The following is an 11,052-nucleotide window of genomic DNA, read 5'->3' as shown; positions in this document are numbered from 1 at the left end:
CTGCCTGGGCCCTGATGTGGTAATGAATTTGGGCTTGAACGCAGTGCTGACGGGAGATAGGATGCTGGTAATTCATGGCACACAGTGGCATCGTGACCAAGCCGAGTCTCACCTTGTTGATTATGATGGAGTGCTGACTGAAGCAGGGCCCGGGAGGACCACGAGCCTGCTGCCTTTGACTGTTGGTGGCAGTAAAGGTGACTACAAGGACTGTGGCATGGAAAGGATTCTTCTGAGTACACCAGTTTGCTTGCAGAAAAAAAAATGAGAAGATTAGGGCTTTAAACTTTCAGCCTAAGTCATGTTCAGAGACCCAGGGACATTTTATGGCAGCCATAGAATAATCTTATAGCTGCAGGGCTGATACTGTTAAAGATCAAACAAGTAATTGAATTATGCATGTCACAGAATAACAAGGTAAGTTGAGTTCACAGCCTGAGAAAATCTTTCATGTGGAAGAAATGGCATTGATTATGAGGAAGTGGAGCCAAAACCTTGGGGACACCTGGGTGGGCTCAGACAAAGTTGAGAATCTTGAACCCCTGAGTCTCTTGGCGCCTCCTTGCCAGCAAAAGCAGCCCGTCCACTGGTATCCGAGGAGAGCAGCCTTCCTCTGTTTGGGTATCCTATAATAAAATCACCCGGAGCAGTTTTCTTTCAAGGGGATGCCAGTTCTCCTCAAAGCCCACACCAACCACCCTTGGCGCCATAACTACAGTCAGATCAGCTGCAGGGAACAAGTACAAAGGCTGACCCTGGAGGACAGAGCTTATACGCCAAAAGAATTGCAACTTTTGTTCATTTATGCCAGCAGAAACCTAGGGAATATGTGTGGGAATGGTTCTAAGGGTGTTAAAGTAAGGAGAATGGGATATGATTTTGCATCTGGTGCATTTATTGATCTGGGTGTACTTCCCAGAAAGCCTGTATTTAACATGTTATCTTGTACAGCTGAATGTGGCTTTACCAGGATTCTTGGCTGGTTGGCTTAGCATTGAACTCAGTGGGGGCCTATGTTTAATGAGACTGAGCTGTGAGAACGTCCCTGGCATCAGGTAGAGAAAGGAATCCAAAGACTTAGAGAGATGGAGATGCTGGACGGGATCTATCACATGTGATGTGCACACCATCACCCCACCAAGAGGGCCCAGGGGACACTCCCTTCAATGAGGCACTGAGAAACATTGGTGAGGGAAGCACTAGCATCCTTGGATAGCTCTGTGGACCCCATTCTCTGCAGCCCACGTGTGATAGTGGGAGATACTGCAATGAGACGAGGTCCCTGATTTCAGTAGGGGTGATGGGGCCCTAGATGTTCAGGAAAGTGGGGGAGGTAAGGCCGGAGCTGGAGGAACAGAAGAGTCTCATTCATGGTTTCTAAAGGCGAAAGAGAACTATGTTTTTCAGTGGACACATGACACAGCTCCAGCGGTCATCCCCTCTATGGGCAGCTGGCACAGGAGGCTTCTGCTGTTACTCTACACCGTGTCCAGTTTGGAAGGTTTTTACCTCGAGGATGAAGACATGTATTGCATGGATTAAAAAAAAAGAAAACTTCATTATGGATTATTTCAAACATTCACTAAAGCAGAGAAAATAGTATAATGTGCCCTCATGTCCCCTAGCTTAAGCAATTATCAACTCATAGATAGGCTTGTTTTGTCTATACCTCCATCCAGGCCACTATATTTTTTCCAGCTTTATTAAAGTATAATTGACAAATAAAACTATTTATATTTAAAGTGTACAATGCGAGGATTTGATACATGTATACATTGTGAAATACTTACCACAGTCAAGTTAATTAACACATCCATCAGCTCACAGTCACTTTTTGTGTGTGTGTGGTGAGAAGGCTTCAGATTTACTCTCTTGGCAAATTTCAAGTATACAATCCAGTATTATTAACTATAGTCACCACCTGGCCCATTATTTGAAAGCAAACCAGTTGTCGTATAATTTAATCTCTAAATAAGTGGATGTGTTTACAAAAGATAAGGTTTTTAAAAATATATGCAACCACAGTTAACACATCTAGAAAAACAAACAATTATTCCTTTATATCATCAAGTAGAATGGATAGTTATTAAAATAGTGTCAGGCATGCAAGCACTCTTTTCTGAAAGCTGAAAATGTGCCCTCCTTACCAGAAGATAAGGCCTCACTGGCTTTAGCTTAGGGCTGCGTCTGGATAACCTCCTTCATTTGCTTGCCCTACTGGGGAAAGTAGCCATAGAGTTTCACTACACTTTTTCCCACTTCTCCTCCTTGGAAGGGGTCCAAAAGTCAAGCCTCTGTACCCCGGGTGGGACTCGAACCCACAATCCCTGGCTTAGGAGGCCAATGCCTTATCCATTAGGCCACCGGGGCTGATAAGTGACGTGTTGCAATGGTATTAGACCAGTCTCTCAGTCACCTCTCCGAGGTTCCTGCAGATTACGCCCAGCCTCCCGGCCCCATGCCGGCCTCTCTCCGGCCCCTTGACATCCGTATTCGGCCTGTGCTCCCGCTCAGATCTCGCCCGCTCTTGAGCATCCTCGGACCCCAAAGAGGCCGCTCACAAGCGGATGAAGCTCAAAGACCTGGGGCAGCAGGTGTCAACTCGCCTCGTTGGACTTGGGGATTATGAGCCTCGCTTAGGGTGCAGGAGGTCCGGGAATCAAATCCCGGGCGAGACCTTTCCCCTCTTTTTAGGGGAATCCGGGTCCGGGGATAACTACCAGCCAGAAGGCGTTTGCGATGCAAAATGTGGGAGCTGAAGGGAGAGGGGGACCAGCCGGGCGCCTGGGAAAAGGGCCAGTCCCTGTCCGCACGCTTCTCCCCACATTGCCCTTAGACCGAAAGTGTTACCTGGGCCCAGGTCTCCGAGGGTTTTAGCGGAGCCCAGCGGCCTTAGGTTTTTGTCCCAAGGAACCTCCATAATGGCTCTGTATCCGCCCCGCTAGAGCATGAGACTCTAATATCAGAGAATCCAGCGTTTATTTTCCTACCATAAGATGAATGTTCTTTCTCATGTTTAAAATGTTTATCTTAATGAAGTTTTTCTTCTTTATATTTATGAGCCCTTAGTAAATCACTAAAACACCACAAAAACGATCAAGGAGAAAATGACACTCCGCGTGACCGCAGGTCACCTGCGCCCACCGCCCGGGGTACACGCTCAGCTGACATTCCCCCTCCCGTTTATCCTGGGAGAGGAGGTCCCATCATCTTGGTCATTCCGCTTAGCCAGAATCCCTTGGAGAGAACTCGGTTGTGCAGGGATAGACATTTTTTCAGGGAAAAATGGTGATTCAATCCTGGGCATATTCTTTATATTTAAATTTTTAAATACACATTCACACTAGTTATTTAAGGGTACACTCTCATTGCAAGAAATAGAAATAATCTATTAGATTTTTAAAACTTTTTATTGTAGTATATATATAATATTCAATTTGTCATTTTAACCATCTTTAAACGTACAATTCAGTGGCATCAGTTACAGTCACAGTATTGTGCAACCATCACCACTATTTCCAAATCTTTCTCATCACAATAATTATATTTTAAAATGCATCTGTCTTCTGACCCTCTTGGGGCAAGTCCCCTACCCGCACCCCGCTTCCCCCCAACAGTCCAATCCCTCATCTGTCACAGTTCTCATTGTCTAAACTATAATTCATGTAGCCAGTCCCCAATTGGCTCCCGGAACTCGCGGCCGGTGCCTTCACGCTCCGTAGTCCGCACGGGTCCGGCCAGTGTTGGTCCCCGCAGTGCCCTCGGGGTCGCCCCAGGTGCAGTCCTAGCCCTGGGTCCCGAGCTCCACGGGTGCAGGCGCACGGCTGCGTGCCAAGGGCCAGAGGGCGGGGCGCGCGGTTGGCACTGCCCGACGGTCCTAGGCTCGTGTAGGGCGCAGTCTAGAGAGGGGGAAAATTTTAAGCGGAGGGAGAAAAATATACGCCGCAGCGACCACGAAGGGACTCGAACCCTCAATCTTCTGATCCGGAATCAGACGCCTTATCCATTAGGCCACGCGGCCCCGCAGCGAACAACTACGCAGCTTTTCTCATAGAGCTTATCCAGGAGACTGTGCAGCGTGGCGGCCACGCAGGGTACCCTAATACGCATGCTCACAGCGGCGAGGAACCCCGCCTCCTGGGCTCCGTGTGGGCGGGGCTCCGAGTGGGGCCCCAGGCGCCGGACTGAGGGCCGGCAGCTAGGAGAGGACTGTTCGCGCGGGCCTGTGAACGAGAGTTCGAGCCCCGGGGAGGCTACCTAGGCCCCTCCTGCTCCGAGAGGACCCTTGGGATCTCCTCCTCCACGTGTCCCCGGCCCGCGTTGGGTCAGGAGCTGCGCACCGCTCCTCCAGCGCCTGTGCTTCCCCCATCACAGCACCACCAAGCCTGCAGTGCTCTGTTCCAGTCTTGCGGCCCCAGACCGGCCTCTGAGCGCCATGAAGGTGGGGCCACGTCTCCTGCCTCTCCATGGCCCAGCGCGGGGTGCAGGTGGGGCGCGTGTGCTAGCAGAGCGCTGTGGACCCTGGGCTGGCCCTTCTCAACATCTAGCCCAGCCCAGCCCATGTTGGCAGCCCTGGCCTCTTATGCGCCCTCATGAAGTGCCGGGCACCTCGCATACATTGTCTCTCTTATTGTCGCACCTCCCTGAGAACAGGCACTGTTTACGTGTACAACGACCGTCAACGGACGTTTATTGCATGCCCACTAAGCGCCGGATCCCCTGCCGGGATGCCCCGTTTACAGGTGAGGAGACCGAGGAGTGGAGGGAGTCTGGTGGCGCTGGGCTGCGGCCCCACTGTCAGCACCATTTGGGTGCCTCGGGCGCAGTCAGGCCTGCAGGCAGAGCCGGCGCCTCAGCGAGCTGCGGATCTCCAGGCAGGCCTTGCGGCGCTCGTCGGAGTCGGGACCCAGCACGTCCAGCTCACACACCCGCCGGTTCACCTGCGAGGACCACACTCAGTGCTGCCTTGACATCTCTGGGCCTCACGGGTCCCCAGGGGCCTAATCGTAAGTCCCCCTGCTCCTCTCAGATGTGCCCCCCACCCAGCGGGAAAGGCTCCCCACCTGCGCTAGTTCCCTCACCAGCCAGACCAGCCGCACTCCACCCCGTCCTCAGCCTGAGGGGCTTCAGTTCCCAGCCCGCCTGCGAAACTATTCAAACAAGCCAATCACCTCCTCCGGGGGGAACCAGGGGCACCCTACCCCTGCTACCACAAAGCCTGCAGCCCAAAGGCCCTGCCGGTTCACTCTGTTTCCAAGTGCAACCCCGAGTGGCCCAGCATGGCATGTGGTGTGTGATTATATATAATATATATAATCATCCGCCAGCCGTGGGTTTATGTGGCTAATAACTGCTGTCCATCTCACCCGGCCAGTGCAGGTGTTGTGTGTTTGGCCATCTCTTACTACTGAGTGGGGGGATCCCTCCCTCCCCAACAGGGTGAATAGGAGGTGATCAGAACACGAGGGCTGGGGAGGACACATCTCCCCCTGTCACCACCCCCCAGCCCCCAACACACCTCAGTCAGCAGCTCCAGGAGATCTCCCGTGGGGTCAGTTCTGAGCACCTCCACCAGTGTCTGGATAAAGTCTGAGCCCTTCTCATCCCGATAGGCTACACAGCCTAGGCCAGGGGGGACCAGGGCCGGTGTGTCGGACTCAGGCCCCTACCCCCTGCTTTCCAATCCCCAAGGGGCCTATTGTTGGAAGTGGGGGGCAGGCACACAGGATCCGGGGGAGCGGGAACCACTTGCTTCTGGAACAAGTTGTTGCTCAATATTTGCGGAGTGCATATATGATGGATTCAATATTGAACAAACATGCACTATGAACCTATGATGTGCCAGGCGTGGGCAGGGCCCTGAGGCAGACAGAACTGAACTGCCCTCATGGAACTTACAGCCTGGAAGGAAGGGTGCAGGTACAGTGCTTGGCACAGTCAGCCCTCAAGACGTGCTCACCAGCATTACTACTATTATAAATAATAAACATGGAAGGAAGATGGCTTCACTGCAACTGGGCTGGTGTCCCTGCACTCCACCCCCCAAGCCCTGGCTGCCCCTAAAGCCACTCCAGATCTCCAGCCAGGAGGCTGGGCTTCTTGATGACTGGGCCCCTTACCCTCGGTGGCTGCGTAGACTGTCAGGATGTCTGCTTGGTCGGGGCCCCCTGGAGTGGAGCCCCTGGAGGAGCTGCCTGCAAGAGGGATCAACTCCGTTTACCCAGCGTCCTGGGACTCCATCAGCCCCTCGGTCTCCCCAAGTCTGGCCCAAGGGCAGCACAGGGCAGTGGAGAGCACAGGGCAGGCAAGACATGTTAGAGTTCAAATCTCAGCCCTGCTGCTTACCGGCTGTGTGACCTCAGAAAAGCTCTCACCTTCCTGACTCCAGGGTTGTTTCTAGGCTCAAATAGGAGAAGCAGCCCTTGGTTTTCAAAGCTCTTTGAGGTTTAGGAAGGTTTTCCTTCCCATTCTCTTGGCAAAGAGAGGACGGAGGTGGCAGCAGAACCCCAGCTCAGAGTCCTGGAAATGCGCCTCAGACAGCTCCCCCCCACCCTTGGCAGGGCTTTCCAGGTCCAGGCTCTGGAAAGAAGGCAGACGCACCTTGGGCATGGGCATAGATCTGGAGGACATCAGCGTGGGAGGGGGTGGCTGGTCGTGCCTGCAGCCAGCGCCAGAACCAGGGGAGAGCTGTGGGCCCCACGCCAGTGTCCCTGTGCCCTGGAGAAGGAGGGGACAGTCAGGTCGTTTCTCTCAGCAGATACCAGGGGGTGCCCCCAGGGCTCCAGACTCAAGCCCCCAGGGCTCCAGTGGAGGCCTGCCAGGCTGGAAATGTTCAGAGCCCTGAATGACAAGTGCTGAGGGTGAAGGGCTCGAGTTCACGGCCCTGACGTCTACGAGAGGCCAGGAGAGGGGGTGGGGAAAGGGCTGGTATGCAGGCTTCCTGGAGGAGGTGGGCAGCAAGTCCTGGGAGCCTGAGAAAGCTAGGGCAGGAGGAGGCAGGTGGGAGGCCAGGACCCAGCCGGGCCTCCAGGGTGGGCCCCAGGCCCTGCTCACCCCCACGGCAAGCCTGAAGCAGGAAGATCTTGGGGCGGCCCTGCAGGACCCCGCAGCAGCTCAGTTCCTGCACCAGTGCCTCTGGCTGCACCTCTTGCCCGTCAGCCCCCAGCAGCTGCCCCTGAGGCCCCCCATGGGCCATCAGGGCCACAAGGGCACAGCTCACGGGGCCCCTGTGGGCGTCCAGCCGTTCCCGGAACTGGGCGAGCTCCTCCTGGAAAGTCTGGGGTGGGATGGAGATTGAGGCCTGGGCCAGGGCCACTGTCTTCCTGGGACCTGGCAGGCCTCAAGGCAGGCTTCTCCAGCCCCCTGCCCACTCTACCTCCCACCTCCTGTCAGCCTCAGGCTCAGGGAGGAAGTGTTTTTTCTACCCCCCTTGCTGCATGGCCTGGCATGGCCTCATTGGGGTGACATGTGGGTCCAGCCTCCTGCAGTTGGTTTTCTGGCCCCTGCGGGGAAGCTGCACCAAAAAGTTAAGGGGTGAGAGAGGAGGGCAGTGAACTGACGGGTGTCTGGGAAGGAACCTGAGATGCTCCCAGGAAAAGCCTGAGGGTCCAGCTGGGCCTTGAGTGGGGAAGCAGAGAAACAGCCAGTGTGGGAGGCTGCAGGAGCCCTGGAGACTGGCTTCCAGAGGCAGGGAAGTGGGTTCCCAATGCATGCAGCAGGGAGGATGGAGGCTAGACTTGGGGGTGCACTTCTCGCCCACGATGGGTGAGAAGCCCAGGAGAGTCCCAAGGGTCAGGAGGTGGGGGTGCCTTCAGAGCACCACCAGAAGTGCTGGGCTTCCGCTCACCTGGGCTGTAGGGTCTGTCCTCAGGGTGGTCTCAAAGCCCAGGGCCTGGCACAGGTCCCCCAGTGCCTCCACGTCGTGCTGGGCCCCAGACCGACCCTGGATCACGGCCAGGAGAAGGGCGGCCTTGGCCCCGGATAGGTCATACTGAGCACTGGGGCCGGGTACTGGCTACAGACAGGGTTAAGGTGCACTCAGAGCCATCTGAGGACCTCCCAGCTCCTCGCCTCCCCCATCTTGGGTCTCCCTGAGCCTCTGTCCCACTGGCAACTGCTGCCACAGACCCCACCCCGTCCCGCTCACCTCACGCTCCCAGGGCTCCACATTCCCCAGGCACAGCGCCCCCCGCAAGGAGCTCCGCAGGACTGGGCAGTAGGTGGCCCCTGAGGACTCTTCAGCTGTCCTGCAGAATACCTGGCGAGGGGCCAGAGGACCCCTCAGGAGGCTGCTCCATGGGGGCGTGGGAGGGGGAGAGAACCAGGACCCTGGCTCCGGGGAATAGTTTGGCTGGGATCATGGCTACTACAGTCTCTTTGGGGTCCCCTGCCAGAACAGAGGCAGAAGGAGATAGGAAAGAGGAGGAGAGCATGAGGGGGTTTCTGGCTCAGGCTCAAGGTCACGGGTTTCCCTGGGTATGGATGGCCTCAAGTGGACAGTGGCCATTCCATTAACCACCAACCCTTCATCTTTTAGGGGAGGGCACCAGGCTGGGCTGAGCTGCGGCTCGGGGCCCACCCCTCACCTCCAGGGTCACCCAGGGGCCACCCAACTGCCCGATGAGAACTTCGGGCCTCGGGACCAGATCTGAATCATTCTCAGCCCTCATCTCCAGGGACCCACAGTCTGACAGGACAATCACTGCCTAGGTGAGTATGAACAGGGGTGGGCAGAAGTACAAGCGTCGACTCAGGGAGCCTGAGGAAGGGCAATGCTGACAGCCTGGAAGGGACTGTGTGAGGCTGGCCGGGACAACAGTGAGGGCATGCCAAGCTGATGAACAGCTTGGGCAAAGGCATGGAGTTGTGAAGACCCTGGAGTGTATAGGGGACCCTGAGTGGGTTGTGAGGAAGGGGACAGGTGGGGGCAGGAGGCGAGGCCCCTGGCTAACACCACTTGTGTAGACAATGAAGGTTTTGTAGAATGAATGGGTGGGGAGCATGTGAATGAATTGAACTGTGTGACGGGTTCAGGAGAGCACAGCAAGGCCAGGGGAGGTGACCGGCAGTAGCCCCCCTCCCTAGGACTCCCTGTCCAGGGCCCCCACCTCCGTCAGCAGCTGCAGCAGGGACCAGTGAGGACAGCGGCCACAGAGCTCGCCCAGGCCAGTGAGGAAGGCTCCAGGCTCGGGGGCAGCTGGGTGCAGAAGCAGCACGTTGGCCTGGAAGGGAGGGTGTCGGCCTTCCGGCCCACCCTCCCTCACCCCTGCTTTGCCCTGCCCCACAACCAGGGGTCCCTGCCCTGCTCACTCACCCCCAGGAGCACTGGAGAGCAGCAGGAAGACTTTGGGGCAGCCCCGCAAGGCCCCACAGTGGCTCAGCTCCTGGACCAGCTGCTGTAGCTGCCTCAGCTGCCCACTGGGGGCCACCAAGGCCACTAGGGCACAGCCCATAGGGCCCCCATGGGCATCCAGCTGCTTCCGGAACCCAGCCAGCTCCCCAAGGAAGCCCTAGGGCAAGAGTGAAGGCTGGGCCTCGGTCCAGGGAGGCCCCCGGTGGGGGTGGAGGCGGGAGGCAGACGAGGGCTCACCTGGACTGAGGCCTCCCTCCTCTGCCAGCTCTCAAAGCACAGGGCCCGGAACACGCCCTCCAGGACAGCCACTGTAGCGGCCGACACCTCAGGGCTGCTGAGAGTCAGGGCCACCCTTGGACCCTGCATGCTGTATTTCCCCTAGGGAGGCAAAGCCAGAGCTGGGCGGTGGGGCTCAGCTGGGAGCCAGGAGTGGGCTGGGCCAGGCAGTGCCTCCCACTACCTTTCTCCCCAGACTCTCCCGAGTGTTTGCCATCACTTCGGCCACCCGCAGGGTCCCAGCTACCAGGTAGGCCATGGGGGCCAGGTGGGCACTTCCTCTGAGCATGAAGCTCCTGCCCTGGCACCAGTGCCCTGGGTCCCAACCCTTGCCCTGTCCCTGAGCCGCGTCCTATCAGCTCTGTTTATGAGCTGAGCCGGACTCTGCCCCTCTCTGCTGGAACCCTGGGTCCTGGGCCCCACCCCCTGCTATTCCCTGACTTCAGCGGGCTACTTCCTGGCTGGCATTGACATGCCCCGCCTGAGCCAGGACCTGTGCCCAATGCTATTCTTAGCTCCTGGCCCACTTCCCATCTGATCTCGTTACACCTGAGTGTCTCCCTTCTGAGCCAGCCACCAGCACCAAAAAAGTCTGAGCACTTTCCTGCCCAGCAACCCCCCCCCCCCCTCATCCACGCCCTACGCCCACACACATGCACAGAGCAGCTGTGAGCACAAGGCTCCGGGGAGTGGTGAAGGGCGTGCCCCAGAGGCAGTAACCCCCAACTGGGGTCAGCTGTCCACAGTGAGACCCCGGCTGCCTCATCTGCAAAATGGGGTCCATTGCAGCAACCTCAGGATGTCAAATGGGGGGCTGGCTGAGGAAGGGCCCAGGAGGCAAAGAGGCTGGCATGCAGACCAAGGGACAGAACACCTTGTCTCAGCCACCGCCACTGCCCCTCAGGCGGGCCTGCTGAGGCTATCACCAGGTGAATCAGAAATGGGTCAGCAGGGGTGGAAAGAGCTCTGGCCTGCACCCACCAGCTCCTCGAAGGCCCCAGCCTGCGGCCAGAGAGGGGAAGGGCCAGATGTCAAAGGCTGGGTGGGGAATGGGGGCCTTGCCCATTTTGACTCAGCAGCCCTCTCTCCGTAAGGGATTTGAGCACAGGGACCAAGCTCTGAGTTCAGGATCCCCTACAAGCAGCGTGTGCATACACCCCCCTGCCCAGTCACCCCATCTCCCAGCCTCTTTCCAACTTCACCAATGGGGAGAAAGGAGGTGGCCTGGTAAAGACCCCAAGTCCTGGGTCGGCCCCATGGCTTAGCGGGTAAGTGTGCGTGCTCCACTGCTGGCGGCCCTGGTTCGGATCCCGGGCGTGCACTGACGCACCGCTTGTCTGGCCATGCTGAGGCCATGTCCCACATACAGCAACTAGAAGGATGTGTAGCTATGACATACAACTATCTACTGGGCCTTTGGGGGA

At 57.0% G+C, this 11,052-nt stretch overlaps 1 protein-coding gene, 1 long non-coding RNA gene and 2 other non-coding genes across 6 annotated transcripts; 1 reads left to right on the top strand and 3 right to left on the bottom strand.

Moving 5' to 3' along the window:
* Positions 1-2,297: 2,297 nt before the first annotated feature.
* TRNAR-CCU (transfer RNA arginine (anticodon CCU)) lies at positions 2,298-2,370 on the bottom strand. Its single transcript has one exon. It is a non-coding gene; the product is annotated as a tRNA-Arg (tRNA).
* Positions 2,371-3,948: 1,578 nt separating this feature from the next.
* TRNAR-CCG (transfer RNA arginine (anticodon CCG)) lies at positions 3,949-4,021 on the bottom strand. Its single transcript has one exon. It is a non-coding gene; the product is annotated as a tRNA-Arg (tRNA).
* A 130-nt stretch (positions 4,022-4,151) lies between these two features.
* Positions 4,152-10,251, top strand: LOC147913526 (uncharacterized). 3 transcript variants are annotated; one of them, XR_015556483.1, is made up of 3 exons: positions 4,152-4,441; positions 4,654-5,006; positions 8,537-10,251. It is a non-coding gene; the product is annotated as an uncharacterized LOC147913526 (long non-coding RNA). The 3 variants fall into 3 exon arrangements; XR_015556484.1 differs by having other exon boundaries at positions 4,152-5,006; positions 8,537-8,709; positions 9,825-10,251; XR_015556482.1 differs by having other exon boundaries at positions 4,152-5,006.
* LOC101401961 (uncharacterized) lies at positions 4,816-9,917 on the bottom strand. Its single transcript, XM_014793509.2, is given in 11 exon segments — positions 4,816-4,940; positions 5,519-5,622; positions 6,120-6,194; positions 6,601-6,717; positions 7,054-7,276; positions 7,847-8,014; positions 8,147-8,257; positions 9,108-9,196; positions 9,314-9,520; positions 9,523-9,730; positions 9,813-9,917. Coding segments are annotated over 11 exon segments (1,521 nt in total). The 3' UTR covers positions 4,816-4,826.
* Positions 10,252-11,052: the final 801 nt, after the last annotated feature.

Source organism: Ceratotherium simum, chromosome 26, assembly GCF_057802395.1.
Source record: "Ceratotherium simum simum isolate JZ-2026a chromosome 26, ASM5780239v1, whole genome shotgun sequence".
Classification (NCBI taxonomy): Eukaryota; Metazoa; Chordata; class Mammalia; order Perissodactyla; family Rhinocerotidae; genus Ceratotherium; species Ceratotherium simum.
Note: the sequence above shows the minus strand (reverse complement) of the source record. Positions and strands in the feature narration are given on the sequence as shown.